Consider the following 25,079-nt stretch of genomic DNA (forward strand, 5'->3'; position numbering starts at 1 on the left):
CCTCACCACCAAGATGGCTGACGCTATGGAGGAATATGAGAAAGAAGCTGGCTGCGTCCCTATTCTCCATCCCGAGGTACGGTCCTTGGACTTCACGCCATCGCGCAGACATATGAACATAGACAAAACATGTTACAGCAGCCTGTGTGTGGGTGGCTGTGTGATTTTGCCTTGCTTATTGGGAAACTCCGATGCCCCCTGCATAACCACCGGTGGGGGGTGGCAGGTAGCTAACGATGCTAAAGGTGCTAACGCTAGCCCCCCTCCTCCTGCTGCATAGCAAGTAAACGCTGGGCAGATGTTCCTGTTAACGTTAACGTTAAGCTAGGTGGTGCTTTCCCTGGTGGTGTCGCCTTACAGCTAGTAAACAAGATTGGTAGCTGGGTGTTTAGGTCTGTTATGGAAAAAGCAACGTTAATGCTTAATCCTTCCAGTATTACGACGTTAGCTTTAGAGCTAAACTGGTAACGTTAGAGCTGGCTTCTTTAGCTGCGATGATGTAAATCGGGGTCAAGTGTACATGAGCATATTGAGCTGTGGTGTCCAGTCGGCGCTCATATGAAGTTAATGTTAACAGCCGTGAATGTGGAAATAATCCACTTTTATCTTGTGAACCATAAGCGTTTGTTGATATGAGATTTTGGAGTCACCCTCAGCTAGCTAACCTGCAGCGGTGCCACTGTGTTGGGACTGTCAGAAACGTTACCTGTCAGTTTCTCGTTTAAGTTAGCATTCATCGTGTCTGGATCGGGATAAACAAATGGCTTGTTTTAATGAACACACGAAGGACAATATATAAATCTATCCAATAATGACATAAGAAGTAAAGATACGGTGGCTGAAAAGGATTAATTTCAACATTTTTAACTAAACACACAAGCTAACATGGCAGGAACGTAACATTATTTGTTTCATGTGCTTCTCAGCGCGTCGCTAGCTTGAAGTTGTTAAAAGTATTTCACCCCAAGTTACCCATCTTTATTATTTTTTCTTCACTGGAAACACTAGCTACCATAATCACAACTTAAACTATTTTAAACGAGGAGTTTTGACATTATTTCCTTCATAAACCAGAGTCTGGAAAGTCACCTCTGTCTTTATTCTACATCTTGTGCAGACAATACTGTACCTGACTACAGAGCGCTTATACACCAGTAGCTACTGTTTTGTTATGTTTCGCATATTAAACAAAGCCTGGTTATTAGTTATTATGATCTTTGCTTGCCAGGCATCATTAGGAGGAGTTCAGTTTGATACTCACAGTAGTTTGCCTTCATCGTGGTTGGCTTTCTTTTCTCTTCGTCCTGTTTTGCTTGTAGGTTTGTAGTCACCTTAAGGCTTGTTCAGTAACTATTAATCCTGGCGGTCTATACTTCAAATGACTCATTTTTTAAGTCCAGTTAGTTTGTACATACAGCCTCATGATTTAATGTACATTGTGAAAATAGGTTGAAAAGGATATGGTTATTTATAATCTGGTTTTGGCTGTTGTAAGGTGAAGGTGTCTTGAAAATCTATTAGCCATTTTGGCTGGTGAGCCAAAGCGTTGATGCACAGAGTGTGATAGTCCTGTTCATACATTTAGGACCTGCAGGAGTCATGTTGCTGCACCTTGAGCAGTCAAATTGTGGCGTTGGCTCCGAAGTCATACATGAGCTCATAACAAAAAAATGTGGTTGAATGGCTCTGAACGCACACACTGTCTGTGAATCCTCTATCTTTGTCACCCAGACAAAGATAGATTATAGATTTGTGATGCTATCCCGTTATCCTGTCCTTGTTTCTTTTTGAGATACCTTCTCTATCGTAGATGCTGTAGTGAAATTTAATACCACTTTACAACTGAAACAGTTGGGTTATACCCACATAAGCTGATCTGACTCAGTCAACATATGTCACCTAATGCTCCTCCCAAACTAGGTTGAATGCGGGTCCAACTTTGGCTGATTTAGCGTTATTATTGACACACAAATGCCATTTAAGTATATTAAGTAATAAGTGATGATGTGAAGTGAATGGAAACAACGTGTATTTGGCACTTATTTGGTAATTGTATGCATTGGAAGACTGTGACAGCAGTCTCATGACCTAGGCAAACCCTAGTTGAATATACCTAACATGCTTAGTGGATCCCTGTCACATGTGCAGCTTCTGTATGAAAGCTGTACAACTTGGAAGATTTACTTCAGGCCAGCCAAGCAGACATGAGCAAGGCTTTACGCGTCAAGGTTTGCAGTGTGTTCTGAAGACCAAAAACGCACACACACACACACACACACACACACACACACACATTTAAGTCACTTTAGAAAACAGCTTTTCTGAAATGGAAATTAAGATCTGAGTATGGTAAGGTAATTTGTCTGTGTTGTTCCTGTTACACATGTGCACGCTTGGTCCTCTGTATATTTGCATTCAGAGGGCATTGTTTTTTTTTTTATCTCCGTTGTAGATAAAATGCTTCCTCACTGTGGCACACAACATTCAGGGGGAGACTGACAATCACCTTGCTGTTAGCTCTTGATTACTGCTGAAGATCTTTCCTCTGTGACACTTGGGAAATATCAGGTTGGGGTGGGGGGAGGGGATCTCCTGGTTAATGGAAGGTTAATTACCTTCTGTTCTTTGGTCCTTTGATACAGTGAATTGTTAGTAATTCCCTTCTTTCTTTCTTTGTCTGGGTAACACTGCTTGACCTGACTGGGAAGTCTGAAAGACCTTCGACCAACTTAGCTAGGTCGTCTTGTCAGTCTTGATTCAGTGTTGGAGGCTGATCCAGGGATTGTTCCTGCATACAGTTATAAAGATACAAAAACACAGCATGCAAACGTGCCTGGTTATTATCAGATGAAGTTTAATACACACAGGCACTGGTGATGAAGCCAATGTCACGGTAAGATGGAGCTGATAAACTTGAATTATGCATTGGAGAAATACCATATGACATTATGTTGACTTTATATGCAAGACCAAAAGTGTACTTTGACTCTGTCCAAAGATTATTTTTAGCCAGTCTTGCAAGAGGTTAACTGTCTGCCATGAATTTAGAGGTGCCACAGCCTCCAGCTTCTTGAAATCATTGCACAGGAGCCTCGTTTTGGCAGCACACCTAGCTACCACAGTGAAGGGATATGTCTAACGGTAGCCGCTTCATCATAAATTTAGTTTGTTTTTCTCTATGTCTATACAGGCTTGGCATAAAGTTGGTCTGCTTTTCAGCAGGGTGTTGCTGGAAATCTGGGTCATCTCATAGATTGTAGTGAGAGCAGAGTGAGGCTGAATGTATGAGGCACCTGAATTAGAGCATCAGAAGTTTGGTTGCACACTCAGAAGGGCCATGTACCTTTTTCACTTTGAACCAGTTCAACATGTCAAACGCAAACATTTCCTCTCGAGAAATGTACGGGATAAATGTCCCCAGGTTCCAGTCTCATTTGAAAATGCAAATGAGTGTTCCTGCATGAAAGGCGCCTAAAGGTGGGGGGCATGCTCAGCCGCTTTCCATACTTCATGTGTAGCGCAAAGTGGAAAACAAGCGTTCTGTTAAAAAGTGGCCCCCTCTGCTTCCTTCTAATCCATGGATGTAACTGTGCCTTGAATATTGAATTAGCTGCTTGAAATGGCTCTCATATCAGATCAAATCTGATTGTGAGCTATGGCTACTGCCGGCAAGAGGAAGAACACAATAATGGTGGCCATTGGAGATGCAGTGAAAAGGCAGTTCAGTTTGGTTTTTTCTGCAGGTTTTCAAAATTCTATTACTGCTACTGATTCCTAACCAATAAACATGCATTTTTAGAAATGGTGCTGTCTGACATTTTTAGCTCAAGGCACGTGACATCAACCCCCCCCCACTCCCCCCAAGAGATGTGGCCATATGTCCCACTGACCAGCTCCATTGACAAAAGCCAAGCCTGCTGCTTCACTGAACATATGAAGTTCCAACCTGAAATCAATGGTTAGCGTAAATTAGACAACAAGTTAAATTGACAGTATCATCACTGCTGCCTGCTTAGTTGTTGAATGCAACACCAGTACACAGGTATGTAATTAAGAGGCGAAAAATGTACGGACTGCAATTGTCACTACAGTTACAAATGCCACCATCAGCCTTTTAGATAGCTGAAGGGAGTGAAGAGCGGGAGCGGGGATGCCGTGACTGGAAAGGGGTCAAAGGTCATCTCCACAGAAGGTTGAGATGGAGAAAGTGATTTAACATCTGCTTTCTGAGGGTTTAGCGACAGGCCCTCTTCCTCTTGTCCCTCGACTGATGGGGATGGATTTTCCCATTCAATGAATTGCGAGCACTTTGCTTCAATTCAATATCCAGATGAAGGGTGAGGCTTTGAGTTCCATATATTTCCTTGGCTTCTGTTTCTCAGTCTGTTGTAGGGAAAAAAAAAGCTCAGCACAGTCACGATAAGTGAGCAACTCTCACCTGCCCCCTCTTTTCTCTGGCAGCTGCACCAGTCTGAACAGCACACGGGGTAGCTGAAACATATCGTATGGATTTGTAAATGACCAAAACTTGGCAGCGAAATGTACAAACGCCTCCTGGCAGCTTTGGCACTTTAAAAATACGGAAATAAAAATATGAGATGGTAACCTTCATATCCCCTCTGTCAAATCCTCCTTCATCCTCCTCGGCAGTCTGATTTACTCTCTAAATAAAATCCCTCCTCTGCTGGTCTTAGCTTCTGTTTTTCTTATTTGTCCCTTTCATCATAGTAGAATCGCAGCTACATTGATACTTTTTCTCCGTACTACAGATGATTTGTAATGCTTGGGGTCTAGGAATTAAAAGCTTATTCTGCTGTTAAAGTAAATGCATAAGCTTTGGATAAAAGCACCAGAAAATGTGGGGAATGGATATAATGGTATGCAAAAAGTTGATTATTGTGAATAAGCAAGTGAGTAAAAGGTGACCTGATTAACATGAACATAAAATTAAAGATGATGCTTTTCTTTAACATTTCAAGTGAGTTCACTTTTTTATTTCCATCTTTTCCCAGTTTTAAAATAACAAAAATGAAGCAAAAGTTTGGGCCCCCTGCATGGTCATTGCTTAGTGACACCCCATTTGGCAAGTATCACAGCTTTCAGGACTTGTTTCTGGGATTTTCGCCAGTTTTTCCTCTTCTTCTAGTTCTGGGGGATTCTTGGGCGGCCTTGCATGCGCTGATCTTTTGAGGCCTATCCACAGATTTTCTATGTTTAGATCCCGGACTGTGACTGTGAAGACCTCTGTAAAACCTTTAGCTTATACTGCATGAGGCTGTCCAATATGGATTTTGAGGTGTGTTTAGTATCATTACCCTGTTGCAGAGGCCATCCTCCTCTCATCTGCAGCTTTTTTTTTTTTTTTTTACAGACGATGTGATGTTTGCTTCCAAAATTTGTCAGTATTTAATTTAATCTAGATTCTTCTCTCTACCAGTGAAATGTTCTTCGTGCGACTGGCTGCAACAAAGCCCAAAACGTGATCAATCCACCCCCGCATTTGACGCTTGGAGAGGTGTTCTTTTCATTAAATTCTGTGCCCTCTTCTTTCCAAACATAGCTTTGCTCGATGTGGCCAAAAAGTTCTATTTGAAATTCAGCAGTCCACAGGACTTGTTTCCAAAATGCATCCGGCTTGTTTAGATGTTTCTTTGCTAAAGTCTGGTGCTGAATTTTGTGGTGAGGATGCAGGAAAGGTGTTCTTCTGATGACTCTTCCATGAAGCTCATATTTGTGCAGGTGCTGCTACACAAACCACCACTCTGGAGTCTGCTTAATCTTCCTGAAGGTCTTTTGCAGTCAAATGGGGCTTTGATTTGCCTTTCTAGCAATCCAGCGAGCATTTCTCTCAGATGGTTTTCTTGGTCTTCTTCTCTATCTGCTAACGGACATTTTTAATTACATTAAAAACTGAGGAAACAGCTACCTGAATGCTTTACGGTCTTCTTGTAGCCTTCTCTTGCTTGTGGTCATCAATTATTGTAGTCTTCAGAGTGCTACACAGCTGCTTAGAGGAGGCCATTGCTGCTGATTGTTGGAACTATTCACAATAACAGAAATTTTGACCAGGGGTGCCCAAACTTTTGCATGCCACTGTACTGTATGTATGACCGGTTTTGTCAGGACGTCTTGTGCACATGTTGAGCTTTCATTTGGAGGTGGTTTTTGAGGGATGACATTATTACATCACATCACATTGCTGTATGTATATCCAGGCTTGGCATAAAATATTGGTCACACGTCTAATGTGGGGGTATGCATTTAAACCCACAAGGAAACCGCATTTCAGTGGTGTGCTGCTTCTCTAATTTCACATAATTTCTTGTGAAAACAGGATATTGTGACACCACACAATAACTCAGGCAGAACTGTTGAAAAGCTAGTGAGGGTTGTATGAATGTATTTAAAGTAATAAAGCAAACTGTTTAGTGGTTCATGTTCATGTACTGAGTCCTGCTGTGTGTTAAGCTCTGTTAGGTGTTAGCTCTATTAGCTTCTTTACTGTAGCTCTAAGTTCTGTTAGCTCTGTTAGCTGTTAGCACTGTTATCCTTATTAGCTTCCTTAGCTGTTGAGCCAAACACAAAACCAGGACTCAGTCGCCCGCCAGCTGCTAACAGCTGATACTCTCCTGCCGATTTCAATAAGTTGTTCACAATGTGACGCATTAACAGGAAAAGAAGGGTGTGTGCAACACCTCTCAGTGGTGAGCTTACTTGGTCCTTTCAGATTATAACTCATCAGGGATGCAGGACTCATACCAGTCCCACATTGGATGCTTGATTATTCAGTGTTGTTTTTCAGATTCCAAACATCATAGTTCTGTCTACTAGTTAGAGTTTTCTCTCAGTTTGTCTGTCAAGCTGTTAGACCTGGGCTCATAAGAAAGGGCCATTTACACACTTTAACCAACAAACCAACCGAAAAGAAAATATTCCAGGAAATGTCATTTCATGTATGACACTCGTTGAAAGAAGTGAGTGTGACTCTGTTATTGTTTTCCAGCAGGGTTCATAATTTCACAAATACAGCCACCGCTTCTCTTCTGAGTTTGGAAATATGATCTGTGACACGTTAACCCGAAGAGCAAAGATTACCATCGCTGTCTGATGACACTGTGACTATCCTTGACTCGCTCTCACTCTCACACATAAAACTCAATACTCAGAGTCATGTTAAATTTGTTGATAAACTAATGACATTTGGGTTTTATAATTTAGCATATCATGGATTTAGGGAGTCTCCTTGTAAACATGGACGTAAAACAATGCAGGTGTCAAGATTTTAAGAAAAGTCAGCTTTTGCCATTGTTCGTTTGCAGAAAAACTCCACAGGGCACCTTTAAGTCTGCTTCTGTTGTTTCCACAGACTGTAATGACAGCTGCCGCTGGCAAATTAACTCAGCTGCAGCAAATTTACATGAATTCTGTGTTAACAAAAAAAAAATTCAAAAAGGTTTTGGCTGTTTTTTGGTACATATGCTCCAAATGCCAGTATCTGTACGTTCACACTTGAGCTTTGTATTTTTGATGTTCATTCTATTCAAGTGTCACAGTAAGTCGTGACAGTGTGACAAAATAGCTAAATGGAATTCAACCAGGGCGGCACGGTGCACAGCAGGTAGTGCGCGTGCCTCACAGCAAGAAGGTTGCCGGTTCGATCCCTGGGTCGGGCGGGGTCTTTCTGTGTGAACTTTGCATGTGCATGCGTGGGTTCTCTCCGGGCACTCCGGCTTCCTCCCACAGACCAAAAACATGCTCATTAGGTTAATTGGTGACTCTAAAATTGTCCTTAGGTGTTAGTGTGAGCGTGAATGGTTGTCTGTCTTTGTATGTTGCCCTGCAATTGGCTGGTGACCAGCTCAGGGTGTACCCCACCTCTCACCCGTTGACAGCTGGGATAGGCTCCAGCCCCCCCCCGCAACCCCAAAAGGGACAGTCGGGTATAGACGATGGATGAATGGAATTCAGCCATCGTTAGTTTCATTATTTACACCTGTGCCTCCTCTACTGTGAAAGAAACCTAAGCAAGCCGACTACTTGGCAGTGACTTTCCTGTGACTGACTGGTTTTTAAAAATCAATTGCATCACTTTATTTGATCCTGTTGTTGTTGTCTCGCTTGCTGCACTCATATCCTGTGTAATACAGTGTAGACCACAAATCCAGGCCTGTGGTTTAATTGAAAATGATCACAGTAAGCACAGTGTTGGTCAGAAAAAATGACAATTTGATCATTTCCTAAAACTCCAGCCCGAGCGACGTATTTTCCATCTTAGTGTAAAACAGAATCTGCTCCTGTTAGTTTTCCTCATGCACCCTCTCCATCTTGTTTCTCCACCACCATTCCCCACGGTGGCAGAAATGCTGGTTCAGCACGTCCTTCTGGCTCTTTAGGGAAGCCCAAGCTAAACTGAGAGGCAAGATGGTGCAGCTCTCTGTCTCTGTGGCTCTCTACCCGCAGGCTACCCAGCAGCTATGTGCAAACCTGCCATGTCCTGGGTCCCCCCAGAGGCTGCCTCATTATTCCTCATTGTTATATGCATGTGTGCAACGGCACAGCTTTGAATGGTCTTAGTAAATAAACTTATATTCAGTTACTCTGAAATTTGAAGGGACTTAACTCAGTAGCTTCAGCTCTCATTCACAAAGTCAAGAGTCACAATGCATCGAGGGTGTTCTGCGTTTACCAGACACAGCCGATGTGTCAGGGTTATCCAGAGGCTAACTCTTTTTCCTTCATGTTTCTACGGACGCCAAGTGAATGCAAGTAGCACAGTCGCCACATCTGTGTGACAGATTAGATCTTCAGCAGCAAGAAGGCTCGACAAGCCCGTTGTCGTCCTGCAGCCTTTATTTTCCTTATCGAATGCTCTGATAAGTTATTGAAATGAACGCTCGAGTGCCTTGGAGCTAAACATCATCACTGTGAGCTGTAACCTGTGGTTCAGCCATGCTGTCCTTTGGAAGCCTGTGCTGTGCCTCTTGTACTATACAGGTCACTTTCGCTCTGTGAATAGATCTAGTTTGTTTGTTTGTTTTTTTTAAGGTTTTTTTTTTGTAGTTATGTCACACCTTTCTGGCACACGGCATAGCAGTGCTAACCAGAACCAACCGACTGTCCCCACAGCCCAACCACCCAGTTCATTTTCACATGTTCAAACATATTGCTCATGATCCAGCACAGCAGCACAACCTACAAACGACTAACTCATCTCTATCTCTGTCTTTCTGTCTCTTGTTCTCCCTCCTTCCCTTTCAGGAAATCAAACCCCAGAGTCATTACAACCACGGCTACAGTGAGAACGTTAGCCGTAAAAACCATGTGGATGACTACAGCACCTGGGACATTGTCAAAGCCACACAGTGAGTAGACGATGCGTGCGTATGTGTGTTGTTGTCTCACGGCGACATCAGGATAAGCTTTGGGCTCGGGTCAGTCAGGTTTTGATGCAACCTCAAGAATAGTGACAACAAAGAGCTGCGCATTTAGAGCTTTTCTGGCGGAGCAGCACGTCCGCCCGCTGAGCCCTGTTAATCAGCACGAGTGACACGTGAATTTTAAGTCCTTAATTATGAATCAGCTTGCTGTCCGTTCTCCATATGCCTGCTCACCAGAACTTTGCACTGCGCTCCACGGGAGCAGTTAAGGTTATGGGTACTATTTGGATCGTCACATTAAAGACAAGATGATGTTAAGCAAAACATGATGCTGTGATATTATCGCGCGCGCACACACACCGTCTTTGACGTACAGTGGCTTGCAGATAGTCTGTGAGTTTTTCTTTGACAGCACCTTATCTGCATTGTAAGCATATCTGTCATTTTCATCAATGCGGGTGTTTATTTACACTTCCCGTCTATTTTTTTTTTTTTAAGAACACACATGTTGTGAAGGCGAGGTTGATGCCCAATAAAAAGGCACCAAATTATTATTTTTATCTACATTTAGCAGCCTCGGCAGAGCAGAGTGTGACAGCCACATGCACACACACACACCTTTTGCACCAAGTTTGCTGAAAGCTGAAGCGATACCATCAGCCCACATTTCCCATCATGCCATGCTGAGTAGTTTGCTGTTTTATGTTCCAAAGTGCAGATGATTTCTTTTAGTTAGTATTTGCAATGTGTCTGCTCAGAACATGCTGGTTTATGTTGGTGTTTGTCATGTTTGTGCTGGTTTGTAGTTTCTCATTCTGCCACCTACCACCAGGCAATACTCCATTCTCAAATGTATTTATTTAATCTCGGAATTTCCTTTTTCCAGAAAGCCAAAAATATGTGTTAACTGCATGCAAAATTAATCCGAGCACACAAGGCCAAATTGTCTTGTGGTCGGTTGCTGACAAGCAGTGCAGCATTTAAAGGGATGTTTTTCCAGCTTGGTGTTCACATAAAAATACCCAGGCTACTTTACTTCATCACCTCCAGCAAACTTCACAAAGACCCAAGAGGGCACGAAGCATAACCGATCTGTTTTAACCAAATATTGTCTGATTTAGCATAGTTAAAAACACAAAACACCAAATCCATCAGCACATTAGTGTGTCATTCACTGCCAGGCCACGTAACACGAGGGTGGGGGTTTATTAACGGAGCCCTCATCATTACTGGAGGGGGGCAGCATGTTTACACGTTCATTTGTGTGTTTTTGAGTTATCAAGATACCACAAATTTCAAATCTGGAACTACTACCACCATGTTTTCTGCTGTGGTTTTCTGATTCAGCACATGCCAAAGAAGTAATTCACACAAATTATGAGAGAATGTCGGTGACGGGAGAAGGAGAAATGCTGAAATGTCTTCCTGATAAGACAACAGAAGCTTTGTCTGGGATGTTGTTATATTTGACAGCAGCAGATTTATGTTGCTTTAATTTGAGGTCAGGAATATCCACTTTAAGACAGCCGGTGCCAAGTTCTGCCACAGTGTGGGTGTCTTGTTTGCTTCAGAGTATCTGTTTATCAGTTTTTATGTATGTGTACATTTTGTCAGTTTGTCTCAGTTTTGTGTATTTAACCCTGTTCGTCTGTGTTTGCCCGTGTGTGTGTGTGAGGAGACATTAATCCCTCTCCACCCCTCTTCCTCAGGTACGGCATCTTCGAGCGCTGCAGGGAGTTGGTGGAGGCGGGCTTCGATGTTCGGCAGCCAGACAAAGAAAACGTAACACTCCTCCACTGGGCCGCCATCAACAACAGGATAGACTTGGTCAAGTGAGTGATGTTTTGTGTGAAGTTGGTGGCGACAGTCGCAGAGAGCTTAGAGGCTTGAGCTTGTGGTTGGATGATTATGAGTCTGAATGCCAGGACTGGCTGGAAATAATACTGGTCAGTTCCCAGGTGTGACTTTAAAATACAAAGCAGAAGATCACAGGAGGGAGGGAGGGAGGGAGGGAGAGAGAGAGAGGGAGAGAGAGAGGGAGAGAGGGAGAGAGAGTGAGCTCAAAATGACTCAGAACGTGTGGAAATGTTTTTGGCTTGGTACTGCACGCTGTTTGCAGTTCGTATGGGTGTCATGTGTTAACAAGAACAGTCAGCCCATTGTTGTTCATACCAGTTCTACAGCCTCCACCTAGATTAGATTAACAGAAAGAGTTCAGATTCATGCGTGGTGCAGGATAAAGTTTCACCTGATGGTTGTGTTTGTTTGTGCAGGTACTACATATCAAAGGGAGCCATAGTGGACCAGCTGGGAGGAGACCTCAACTCCACGCCTCTGCACTGGGCCACCAGGTACCACACAGATAGCATATCTTCCATTTGGTGGACATATTTAATCCACCAAGCCTTTATTTTAATTTTGAATATGATTCATGCCTTGAAAATTAAATGTTTGTTTTCATTCCTTCAAATTGCTCTCTCTAATGCACAACAGAAAGAACCTGAACCCAATGCACACCTGCTCTATGTTAGCTTCTTTCTTCTGATAACCAGTAAATTTTACTTCAAGTAAAGTTAATCAAACATAGCAAGGTCAGTTGTGCCAAATCCAGAGCCACCTGGCCTGAGGAGATCAGGCCAGCTTCCTCACTGTCTCTCTAAATCACTCCTACAAGCACACATTTCTGAAGTTATCCCCCAACTGTTCACCACCATCATCTCTTTTATTGCTATTTTAATATTCACTGCTCATCAACGATGCGAGTTAACGACAAGTTCCTCCATGTCAGCTTGATTGTTTTAAGGTATTCTATTTCCTTCTTCCTCTTTGTAATGATCACTCAGACAGGCTGTAACTTGTGCGAAGGTACAGGTCACATGACATCCACCTCCCTCTCCCAAAAGCAGACAGGGGGGCACGAAGCGCTTTTGTCCTGAATTATTGATAGGTTTGACACACATGGAACTGCACCATCGCCGGTACACAGACACTCAGGAGTCCTGTGTCACCCTCTGCCTCCCCCCACCCCACCTCCAACCAGCTAATGACCTTTAAAAGCCCCCAGCCTCCTCTGTCTGCATGACCTCAGCCGTGCTGGAGCTGAGTGTTGGGTGTTAATGGCTTTGTCTGCTCAGGTTTACACACAGCAAATAACTGTCCCACGTCCGTGCAGTGAAAGTGATCGTCACATCTCACAAAGGCAATGAAATAAAACTAAAACAGCATGTCGTTTCAAACCTTCATTGTTCTGTGGGGGGGGGTTTACCTCGCAGACAGGCTTAGTAATACAAATATATTTTGAAAACTCAATATACTGTTTGCAATAAAAGCATGCAACAAATTACCTGCCAGACCACAGAGACAAACATCAAAAGATAAGAGCACACAGGGAATCAGTCTCTCAGTGTTGTCGTACAATATGAGGATCCATCATTTCATGTGTAGCAGTTTAATATCAGAGGGAGTAAATGAGACCCTCATCTTTGGACTGTTGAGCTTAGCCTTGGCTTGAAAGATGGGGGTCACTTCCTCCTGCATGTTACTGGCTATTTTCACCTAACTACAAAATGTCCTGCAGCTTAACTGGCTCAGTAAAGCTCAGAAGAAACAAAGCATCTAAGATGTCTCTATCTCTTTCAAATTGGTGTTTGTTTTGTGTTTATCTTCTCCCAGACAAGGACACCTATCCATGGTGGTGCAGCTCATGAAATATGGCGCGGACCCGTCTTTGATCGACGGCGAGGGCTGCAGCTGTGTTCATCTGGCCGCCCAGTTCGGCCACACCTCCATCGTGGCCTACCTTATCGCCAAAGGACAGGTGGGAAAAGGCAACAGTGCAGCTTATTCATCAGGGAGAGGAAGTAATACATCTTACAATACATAAGATAGCAAATGTGCTCATCTTATAGATCTTTTGCATGATTACTGTGGTCCGAAGAACTAAGAACTAAACCTCTTCCGTTGATTTATCATTGCGTCCCTGTTTGTGTCTGTGTCATTTGTGGTTTATCAGCCACTGGAGTGTGTGTTTTGAAAGCAGTTGGCACCAGTACCCTCCACCAGGGGGAGCCCTGCTGCTTCTCTTTTCCACCTCTCACTTCTCCCTCAGCTCCCCTCAGTTTGTTTAATGCATCTTTCCTCTCTTTCAGGATGTGGACATGATGGATCAGAACGGCATGACTCCTCTGATGTGGGCGGCGTACAGGACACACAGGTGTGCACACAATACGCTCGTGCCGCTACAGCGTTGCGATGAGTTGCTGTTCTGAATGACTGTCTGCAAAAAGTTTGAAATACCGGCACTGTGCAGAAGTGCACTAATACACATGTACAGGCTTGAGCACACACACACACACACACACACACACACACACACACAGCTTTCTCATGTATACATGAGTGGTCATTCATCAGACAGACTGCTAACACAGGAAAACAAGTCCTAGTGTTGCTGCTCAGCTTCATTGGAATATTCCCTGATAAGCAATTTTGCTGAAGGATCGTTTCTATTTATAACTTAGTCATTTAACTCATTTGTCCTTGGGGGGGAATGACATCATTAGCCACATAAAACAGATGTTGTAGCACGATGAAGAAAGGGATAATGAGTAAGAAGAAGCAGAAGATTAAGTCTGATTGGAATTGAGAGGTTTCTCATGGCATCGATGATGTGATGAAAATGTGATGCTTTTTCAAGCGAAACACCAAAAATTTCTGATTCCAGCTTCTCAGATCTGTGAAGTTTTTTGTGTTGCATGATACATTATAATAAACTGAATATTTTTATTGTTGGTCAAATCAAACAAGACATTTGAGGATGTCACCTTTGGTTGTGGGAAATTCTAAAAAGCCCTTTTGCAGTGTTTTATGATATTTTATTGATCAGATAAGCCACAATCACAGTATAGTCACCCTCTTCCTCAGGACAAGCCTGTTTGCTAGGTGGGTGTCTGACAAGTTTTGACTTTATTATTCCTCTGTGACAGTGTGGATCCCACCCGGCTGCTACTGACCTTCAACGTGTCTGTCAACCTGGGTGACAAATACCACAAGAACACAGCGCTGCACTGGGCCGTGCTGGCCGGCAACACCACTGTCATCAGCCTGCTGCTGGACGCCAACGCTAACGTCGACGCGCAGAACATCAAGGTAGCGCCCTCAGCTTCATCCACTGTCGTGTGAACAAATGAGACTGCTGCTAAGAATGGTGGAAATGTAGCTTTCACGGGTTTTTGTGAGGGCAAATGAGCACAGATTGGTTTTTTGTTGTTTTTCAGGGCGAAACACCGCTAGATCTTGCCAAGCAAAGGAAGAACGTTTGGATGATCAATCACTTACAGGAAGCGCGGCAGGCTAAAGGCTACGACAGCCCGTCCTACCTGAAGAGACTGAAGATGGACAAGGTACACACACACACAAACCATCAAATACATTATAGTATACATCAAAAGAAAGGACAGGCAGTCAGAGAGTAGAAAATTCTGCTGCTCGAATTTGAAACATTGGACAGAAAGAGCTAGTTCTTACATTAGAACCACATCTAATCTTTGCTGTAAAGACACACACACACACACACACACACACACACACACACACACACACACACACACACACACACACACACACACACACACACACACACACACACACACACACACACACACACACCCCTTTGTCTCGGTTCAGACATGCTCAGACCAGCCTGCCCAGGCTGAACCTTTCACCTGAAAGCAGTCAGTTGGTCAGCTGTTTACGACTTTTACTACTTTTCAAGTCAGACAGTCTGACAGGAAGAAGACGGCTGTTAAGTGATGGATTATGTTTGTCATCGCAATTGCCAGAAAATACGGGAACAAAGTACATTTTAAAGCCTCCGGTGGGTGATGATTCATGTTTCCTTATAATAAATACCAATATATCAGCCACAGCCAGAAGAGAGTGACATCTAACATCAGTGGTGTGTCGTTTCCCACTCTGGCACAAGATGTGTAAATTCCTCACTGTGTTTGTTACTATGTTGATTTTGTTTAAATGTTAAAGCCGTGCATGCATCAAATTTGTATTGTCAGTGTGTAAAACCCTGTTTTTAACTCTTGTTCTCTTTCCACTCATCTGCTGGGATATTATTAGCTAATTAAGGTAAATCTTAGAGGCAGTAGACAGTAAGTTTGCATACAGATAGACTACTAGAGCTTTTTGTATGTGACGCTGTCTTTCTACATCTGATAAATAGATTGTAGACTATTGCTTGAGTCACACTGAGGTGTGAAGTTTGTCTGAGCTTTAGTACTGATCCCCAGTGTCAGACCCAGTGTTGTCATGAACCATTTGTGGAATTCAGAAGCTGAACCTTTTGCATCTTTAGCCGTGATTTGTCTCATAACTCCTCTGATTTTCAAAGCAAACTGCCGTCTGCACTCTCACTTCAAACACGAACCTTTTCCTCTCTCCCCTGATTTGCCATCTGTATCCATCTGTCTCCTTCCTCCCCTCCTGCTGCAGGAGTTCAGGCAGAAGGTGATGCTGGGAACACCCTTCGTGGTCATCTGGCTGGTCGGTTTCATCGCTGACCTGGACATCGACTCCTGGCTGATCAAGGGCCTCATGTACGCCGGCGTCTGGGTCGCTGTGCAGTTCCTCTCCAAGTACGTCTCATGACCAATACATGCACATATTCTTACAGGCAAACACGCATAGAATTTCCACCGTTCCACAACATGTAGTGATTCCCTGCTCAAACCCCATTACCACTGCCATCTGGTCCTGCTGGTATAGTTTGTTACAGCACACACCACTGTTACTACAATAACACATCACTCAGTGTGTTAGCGTTACATTTACTGCCATTCTTGGAATACCAACTTGTTGAAACAATGAGTGCTGGTGAGCACCGCTGCAGTGTGCCTTGAGGTCACGGTTTGGTTTATTTTTGCCGCTGCCTGACTGCAGGATTCAGATCAAAGACTCAGGTTTGCTTTTGTCCATATGTGCTACAGTGAGCAGGTTTCACATCTGCAGCAAGAATGCCTTGATGTATTGAACGCGTAAGTTACGAGCTGAGCAGTGTTTGTAGAGGGAGGGGGATAATGTCTCCAAAACTACTAAAAGAAGACCCAAGTTGCAATAAATTTGACTCTTTAACACCTTTCATAGTAACAGTGTTATTGCCAGGCTATGTCAAGTGTGATGAGGGGATGCAAAAACAAACTAAAAAAGCAAAATGGCAGATGACCCTTCCCCTCCTCTCTCCTCTCTCCTCTCTCCTCTCTCCTCTCTCCTCTCTCCTCTCGCTCTGCAGGGCTTTCTTCGACCACTCCATGCACAGCGCTCTCCCACTGGGAATCTACCTGGCCACCAAGTTCTGGATGTACACCACCTGGTTCTACTGGTTCTGGAACGATATCCTTTTCTTTCTCCGACATCGTTACTTTTCACAGTTTGACATAAAAGACATGTGAAGTTGAAGTTAGCAGCTGATTAGCGTCACACAGAATCTGGTATTAGACCAGTCAGAAACAGTCACACTTTGCAAACAACACTTTCCAGTTTAAACAGTCAGTAATTGTTTTCCTAAGTGCCATGTTGGCAGATGCTGCACTCGTTGCATTAGTTCATTCTTCAGTCTCATACAAAGGAAGAAGCTAAGATTCAGTGTTTTGCTTGGAGACACTTAGCCTCTAAATCCCAAATAATGCTGAGGATTTCCTTGAACAATGACTGTTGACCCACTTCCCTACATTAACACTAGGCAGGGAGTCAAGTTGTAGTTTGGTCCTTTGTAGCTCTTTCCAGCCACTCAGGGTGATAGATGGCCTCTTGTCTCCACCTGTTTAAGGCTTATTCACCCACAATCCACTTGTGTGTGAAGCATGTCAGGGCTCAGAGGCCTGGCACACTGCTTACTGGGAAAAAGACATGAATTCAAAGCATTGCAGTTGTGTAACATGCTGGTTGAAATGGGATATTTATGCTCACACAGCACAAGCCAAAAGCCTTTATGAATTAAGCAGGTTTGTAAATTTGGCAAACGTGGCCTCCAAGAAGGGAGGATCCCAATAAAACATGGACTTGTTAAATAGCTTTTTACTGCTTTCTGCTGCCTGCGATATGTTTTATTTAAAGATTGCCAGGAAAATTGCTTGTGTGGAGCATCAATGAGATAAAGTTACGGAGCAGTTTTAGTGGATGAAAGGAGCAGAATGAGGAAAGGTTAATGTAAAGAGCAGGAGGAGGTGGAAGACATGAAGTGCCACAAGCACAGGGTCTCACTGTGATGGATGTTTAGGTAAAGATGTATAAATGAGCATGCTGCTTCCTTTTTGGTGCCTGTTGCTGTGTTAGCATTGTGAACAGGGAGTTTAGTGTGCAGCAGCTGCTGGGTGGAACCCAGTGAAGCGACTCCAGAGAGGCTCTGTTGGCCTCAGTGCGGCTGCTCTCACATTTTTTTTGTTTTGTTTTTTTTGTTCATGGAAGAATTGCCAGTCTGTTCGGAGGCTGCTAATTGCAGGAGGTGAGAGGGGAGTTCTTGTTTGTGAAAGGCATTTAATTTTATGGCTCATTGCTCCACTAATGGGAAGGGAAAGGAAGATGTCTTTGACCTCGGCTTAATGAAAAAGGAACCTGTGCTCTCAGATCTTTTCGGTTATTTAAAGATGCTGTTTTGAGCAAGTTGCTCCTTTGACTGCTGGCAGGTTCTTTCTTGTGTGATGTTTGCTCATGAAAACAAGTTCTTTCAGGCTTCCCTTTTGCCCTTCAGCTATCAAGGTTGTCATTAAGTCTTTGTATCTGCCATAAATCCATCTCCAGTAGGGCTGTCTTTTGCCTGCCTGTTTAGGTTAAAGACATGCTGTTTCATGTTCTAGCTGCACAGAGGGTCGCTTTCCTCTGCAGCCTTGCAGACATGCGTTCTCTTTCACTCAGGTGGATTGTTGGCTCTTGTCCAGTTCACTGTTTGGAGACAAATGAGTACTTTTTAATCACATCTATTTTTGCAAATCAAGTGATTTGCATGTCAGGAGCAGTGCGGGACTGAATGACTTGGTGCTTGTTTGAAGCTGTTCAACCATCCAACAAGCAATTAGTTTGAAACATACTGATGCCTTTGACCTCCTCTAATGTCCCACTTTGTATTCTTGGGTCTGTGGTGTCCGAGCAGGCATCAGTTTACTCTCTGTGACCCCTCAGAGCATTCTTACATAAACTGGACTGGGGCCCGACAGCGGGTTCCTGGAGTTCCACATTTTGTACGCGTTTGCAGTTAAAGTCAACATTTATTGAACTTGGATTTGAAGACGAGAATATAAACCTTTCATTTGTGTCACAGGCTGAAAGATTCCAACATCTGGTTTAAAGTGTAGTGGCCTGATTATCAAACGTGAAAGAAGACGTTTTCCATTTCACTTTCACTGCCGCTGATGACCTTCTCACAGAATTACTTAGAGTAAACAAGAAGAGCGAGAAATTTGAGACCGGAGACCGTTCTGATTCTGACGTTCCACGTTTCTCTCAATTCAACGGTGTCGTTATGCAGCCCAGTATTTTGCAAACCTTTGTTCTGCCTTTCAGGTTAAAACATTTTCTCCTCCAGTTCTGACCCATTTTCAGTCATTGTGAGCTCATTATCCTCCTCAGACGTGTCTTTGAAAACAGATCAGATCACCAGGGTGGAGCTCTGTGGCCGCAGTTTTCTCTTTCCCAGACTCGGATCAGATTTTCCTCAGCAGACTTTGCTCATGAATGCATTTCCAGCAGGTGAACGTCTGGAAATCACAGAAAAAGGACAGAGTGAAATAAGAGAAAATTCAGACGAGCTCTGTGCCGATTTCAAGATCCCTTTTTTCAACTCAAAAACTTCTCTCACCATCTTGAATTCAGCCTGGAGTTTTGCACTGTGCTGATACAGAATCCTTCCACCTCCTCCCGTCTGCACATCATTGATAAATCCGTCTCCAGCTCTCTTGCTCGGCCCCGGCTGTCGGCTGCTAGGGAAACCTTGTCAAACACATCTCACCCCTCAGCCTTTCAAAAGATAAACGCACGCTTACGGGAGGCGATGATCATCTCTCCCTGAGGAAGCATTGGAGGCCATTTGTCTGATGAGCTGCATTGATCACTGGCACCAGCCCTGCAGCTCCAGTGGTCACTGATGTAGTGGACCAGTGAGGCACACTGGGGAGTGTTTCAGTAATCATTTTCTGGAGGATAATGTCAGCACCCAGTTCTTTATGGAGGCACTTATGAAGATCAATGGCTTCATGTGGTTTTTAGAGACTTGTAGAGGCCTCTCTCGCTCTGTCTGTGTAGGGAAGTGCTTATCAGTGAAGTCATAACTGTTGCTGGAGGCAGGACCATGAAAGCTGTCGACTGTTCCTCACCAACAAAGGAAAGTTGTCGGGGCATGTGATGTCAGTGCTTATGTTGTTAGAGGCTGATGACTTCTTTCTCAACAGACCTCCAGGGCGGCGAACCCTTTGGTAGTGCTTCACATGGTTTCCCCCGTCGTTTGTTTTGTGGTGGTTTGGTGGGACTTTTCGTGGCTGGTGTCCACATCAAGTGTGTTCTGACACTAGAGATCCCCGAGTTGAGTTTGAATTCGAGCGTCCTGTATAAACTGAAAACGTATGCCTTGTTCAGCAGAGGAAGAGAAACTCATCTGTGCAGCTCTTCCTGACAACATGATTGAGAGGTTAATCCATTTTTGATGGTCGTGTTGATCAGTCACTCGGTCCAAACTGAAATACCGACTATTGGATGGATTGCTATCAAATTTGATCCAGACTTATATCGTCAAGCACCAGTGAGTTCGGTGCCTAAGTACATCTTCACAGAGCCGCTATCATGGCTGCAGTCTTGTTTCTTTCTGAGTGCATTAGACACAATTTCTCACATTATGAAAAGCTGTGAGCTTCAGGGAGCTTCCTTTTATATTTTTGCTACACATTGTAATCACAACCCCAATTCCAAAAAAGTTGTGATGCTGTGTACGACAAAAAGGTTTAATAGAATCCTCTCTGACATTTGCTCAACTAAAAAAAGTACAAAGACAATATATTTAATGTTTGATCTCGGCTTCATTGATTTTTGTAAATATCTGCTTATTCTGAATCTGATGCAGCAACATGTTTCAAACAAGTTGGGAGAGGAGCAATTAAAGTCTGGGAAAGATGTGGAATGCTCCAAAAACACCTGTTTGGAACATTCCACAGGGAAACAGGTTGATTGGTAACAGGTGATGTGTAATTATGAGTGTAATTATTGGATATGAAAGCTTCAGTTTCTCCACAGTGACGATTCTGTTTTTGCAGTTTCTGTCACACATGAGCTCATCGTGTTGAGGCTTTCTTGGCCTCTCGCTGTCACTTGGCCAGTTTCCCGTGGGATTCTGCTGACTCACGCACACCTGCATGACTGACTGCTAGTAATCAGTTGCGTTCTTCAAGGAGCCAGTCTACAGCTTAATGTGGATGTTTTAGACATATATGTCTCTTTATATGTCTATGGTGGCCACAGCTAGTAACGCAAGAAAAACTACAGGATCCGGTTGTAAACCGTAAACAAAACAATAGGCACGCCCCACGCACATGTTTGGTCTTGGCTGCTCGCTAGCTGTAAAAAAGTAGGCAACCGGTTTGTGTGGATGTCAAGCGCGAAACGCCGAAATGGATGCGAACAAGATTCTGAATGGAAAGTTTAGTTTCAAAAAGTTGCCCGATGGGTCGACTGACAAGATCAAAGTTATCTGTGTGTATTGTTGGTGTGAACTGAATTATCACCGTAGCACATCCAGTCTGAAATACCACTTGATGGCCAAACACACGGCGAATGCGAATTCTCCGCCGCCTCCTTGTCAAAACCAGGCGACAATGGATGGCTTTCCACAGAGGCATATGGATGCTGTTATGTTCAAAGGAAACTTAAGAAAGGAAAGTTTAAGCCATGGTAAATTCAATGAACATTTAGAAAAGATAAAAATGTGCAATTAATTTGCAATTAATCGCGAGTTAACTATGACATTCATGAGATTAATCGCGATTAAATATTTTAATCGATTGACAGCACTAGTTTAAAGGTATTTCAATAACAATATGACAGTGTTAGTCCTGCGTACTGCTGAAGGAGATCCTGGTGGAAACATGCTGTTTGTCATCAAATGAATATTTATAGTTTAAAAGTCTCAATAAAGCGGTTTAGTTTTTCTTGTAAAAACAAAAACCTTGGACGATGATTTGTTTTTAAAATGACATGAAACATACTTGTTACCTTGTAGACAGAGGCCGAAGATCTGGTATCGGCCTGTCGCTGGTACTCTTCAACTGGGACAGATGGGATTGGGGGGGGGGGGGGGTCACTGACATTTGTCCTACTCATTTAGGTTTGAGGATGTGTTGTCATACCTGTGATTGAAGCACTTTGTATCTTTCTCCATGACTGTGAAACTGAAGGTTTTGACTGTCCTGTGCTGGAGCTGCCAGTGTCTCAGGAGGTGTTGATTTAACATGAAAAGCATCGTCTTGTAGGAATCAGTGCTAACGTTATCAAGCAAGGTCAACTAAATGTATGCAAAAGAGGCTTTATCTTAAGCACACATCCTGCACTGCAGCTTAAAGGCGGATATTCCTACAGTCAGTCAGGCAATCTGTACATGATATGCATTTTGGCAATTTGGCACCATTAAAAAGTACGCCGAATTAGCTATTAGCTGTTCCTGTCCCCCATGGATGCACAGATGACTATCACTGCATTATTTTGATGTTGAAGAAAAACAGGAAAACAGGATGATTCTCTCCAGGGGCTGAAAAAAAAAGTAAAAAGCCACCAGCTGACAGACCCATTCTTAAAGAGTCAGAAAAAGCAGTTTTGTCACCATCTTCCTTAACCTCGCTGCACATCTCCCCTTTGCCACTGTCCATGTGCCCTTCCTGATCAACACCCTGGCTCTCTTCTACAACTTTGGCAAATCCTGGAAGTCTGACCCAGGAATTATCAAAGCATCAGAGGAGCAGAAGAAAAAGGTGAAGTTACAGCACAATGTCGTGCTGTTTTCTTGTATTTCACATGTTTGTTTTGGTGTAACGTGGATATTTTTCCCCACATATTCTGACAACAGACCTCTCTGTCCCTCATTATTACCCTCTGATGGAGGACAACAGAGGCCCTGTGACTGATGAAGAGCTAAATTTACCCCACATTGTTAGTCCAACAGAGGACTCGCCACAGTTTAAACTGTCCAGCCACCTCAGACCAAAGGCTTCATAGCCTTCCTGTCCTTACACAGTCCCCTTCCTCCTTTTCCTCTGATGTCACTGGACATTCAGATTTGGCCTGAAACGCTGAAAACAAACTGAGAGAATGAAACTGTAAATACCGTCGTAGCTATTGTCCCAGTTTAGCGTGAATCAGCCAAGCTTCCAGTGTGAGCGTTCAGCTGGAACTCCCAGCCTCAGCTCGTACGCTGTCAGTAGGCCTTTTGTTGCCGTGCCAAATAGACCTTGGCGAGATGAATTTCTCAGTCGTTAGTTCATTTTTTCTGCTGTGCCTCCTGTGTGCTTTCATGAAATCGTGCTTTTGTTTCTCGTTTCCTTCCTCCAGACAATTGTGGAGCTGGCAGAGACAGGCAGCCTGGATCTGAGCATATTCTGCAGTACCTGCTTGGTAAATTCTCCTTCAAGAAGCTGACAATGTGCAGGATATTAGCTGTAATAAGACCACTTTTAATGCTTATGTCTCTGTGTCCTCACCAGATACGGAAGCCCATCAGGTCCAAGCACTGCGCCGTGTGCAACCGCTGCATTGCCAAGTTCGACCACCACTGTCCCTGGGTGGGGAACTGCGTCGGTATGTCAGCCACACTGCAAATTTGTGAGGATGTCAACAACATGTGCTTCCACACTGAGAGTTGTGGCCTTTTGTTGTGACGGCCCTGCTCTGCGTTTATACGGATCGTGGTTCCCATCAGAAAAACACGTGGAGGACATCTGAGTCAGCTGGGAAGGCCTTTAATAAACACTGTTGAGTACATGATCCAGTGTTGGCCTTTAGGTTTGTCATGGCGTCTGTGAAGCAGAGGGGAGGGAGGAGGGAGCGCTGGGAGCTCGTAGCACGTCCAGTTTGAAAGCAGGTGGTCAGGAAGAAGACTTAAAAGTGTGGAAACTGTCTGAACAAACAACAAGCCCTGCTGCTTTACCGCTGGGACCAGGAGCCCAGAAAAAGATTGATAAAGGTCTTCAGAAGTTTTAAAATATCATGAACACAATGGTGATCTTTTGGGGGGGGGGGCATAGGCTTCCTTCCTCATTCAACAATTTAACCGACCACCGACCGTCTGATAGGTGGACAGTGTAGTTGTAGAGACGTGTGTCTTTTTTGAAAATGTTTCAGCAGAGTCTGTGAATGCATCCACTCGTCATGAGAAAACGTCGGCGTGCTCACATGCCGAGGCACGATGGTGAGCTTGGTAAACATTCGATCCAGCTCCCTTTCATCTCACCTGTCAGCGGCAGCCAAAGCGGCAAACTCAGGTGAAGAGAATGAGACGTGTTCGTTTCTCCTCTGCAGGAAGTGGGAACCACCGCTACTTCATGGGTTACCTGTTCTTCCTGCTCTGCATGATCTGCTGGATGATGTACGGCTGCATTTCCTGTGAGTAGCCAGACCTCTTGCAAATGTCTCGCACCCGTAGCTCGTTCTGCCCCTTCACTTTTCTCCCTTCGCCCTCAGACTGGAGAATCCACTGTGCCACCACGTACGCCAAGGATGGCTTCTGGCTCTATCTGACCCAGATCGCCTCCTGCTCCCCCTGGATGTTCTGGATGTTCCTCAACAGCGTCTTCCACTTCATGTGGGTGGCGGTGCTCATCATGTGTCAGCTCTACCAGGTCTGGGTTTACCTTTGATTCGGCACCTTTAAAGATGAGGACATGCAGTTGAGCTTTTCATATGTGGGCTTAGATCCTTGTACCCTGAGCTAAGAGATGATCTGTTTGAATTTTTCTGTGAAATGCGTTCGGCTGACCTCTTTCACCTCTCTTAGATCGCGGCTTTGGGAATCACCACCAACGAGAGGATGAACGCCCGGAGGTACAAGCACTTTAAAGTCACAGCCACGTCCATCGAAAGCCCCTTCAAGTAAGTCATCCTCTTATTTGTTTACTTTGTTAAATTTGATGGTCGGTCTGTAGACTGTGACCCACTCACACTCCTTCCTCTCTCTCTCTCTCTCTCTCTCTCTCTCTCTCTCTCTCTCTCTCTCTCTCTCTCTCCAGCCACGGCTGCTTCAGAAACCTCATAGATTTCTTTGAGATCCGCTGCTGCGGCCTGATCCGGCCTGTGACGGTGGACTGGACCACGCAGTACACAATAGAATACGACCAGACGTCTGGCTCGGGCTACCAGCTGGTGTAGAGGAAGAGGAGGAGGAGAAGGAAGACGAGCGGGGGGAGGGGAGCAGGGTGGAGGGCGGGGGGGGCGGGAGGGGGGGAGTGGAGCGTCGGCAGGTGGAAGGATTGGAAGGATTGCCCCCCTCGTCCCCCCGCCCCCCTCGGCGTTCATATCGGAGCGATGCTGTTCTTGGGAGCACTTGCTTTTTTTTGGACCATCTCTCCCTCACCGATCAATAGACAATGAAAAAAAAAATCAGCCAGGACTAGCATGCTGTTATGGGGAAACACCACACCCTCCCTCTGCCCCCACCACCACCTTTACTAC

At 44.2% G+C, this 25,079-nt stretch overlaps 1 protein-coding gene across 1 annotated transcript; it reads left to right on the forward strand.

The window, feature by feature from the left end:
* On the forward strand, nt 1-24,855 carry zdhhc17 (zinc finger DHHC-type palmitoyltransferase 17). The gene is made up of 17 exons (XM_070991934.1): nt 1-76; nt 9,259-9,362; nt 11,087-11,209; nt 11,651-11,728; nt 13,050-13,194; nt 13,526-13,590; nt 14,363-14,525; nt 14,654-14,779; nt 15,879-16,021; nt 16,675-16,775; nt 22,263-22,387; nt 22,965-23,027; nt 23,117-23,210; nt 23,931-24,014; nt 24,093-24,250; nt 24,406-24,500; nt 24,638-24,855. Exons 1-17 carry the CDS (start codon nt 14-16, stop codon nt 24,774-24,776), a joined length of 1,869 nt encoding a protein of 622 aa, XP_070848035.1. The 5' UTR covers nt 1-13; the 3' UTR covers nt 24,777-24,855.
* Nucleotides 24,856-25,079: the final 224 nt, after the last annotated feature.

The sequence above is a fragment of the Chaetodon trifascialis genome, chromosome 22 (genome assembly GCF_039877785.1).
Source record: "Chaetodon trifascialis isolate fChaTrf1 chromosome 22, fChaTrf1.hap1, whole genome shotgun sequence".
Taxonomy (NCBI): domain Eukaryota; kingdom Metazoa; phylum Chordata; class Actinopteri; order Chaetodontiformes; family Chaetodontidae; genus Chaetodon; species Chaetodon trifascialis.

What these genes read in the sequence shown, in the direction of transcription:
- zdhhc17 (XM_070991934.1), top strand. Translation starts at nt 14, where the DNA reads ATGGCTGACGCTATGGAGGAATATGAGAAAGAAGCTGGCTGCGTCCCT. An exon ending in CTGGGTGGGGAACTGCGTCG is followed by an intron (nt 23,211 to 23,930) that starts GTATGTCAGCCA and finishes TCTCCTCTGCAG; the next exon opens with GAAGTGGGAACCACCGCTAC. An exon ending in TCCATCGAAAGCCCCTTCAA is followed by an intron (nt 24,501 to 24,637) that starts GTAAGTCATCCT and finishes CTCTCTCTCCAG; the next exon opens with CCACGGCTGCTTCAGAAACC.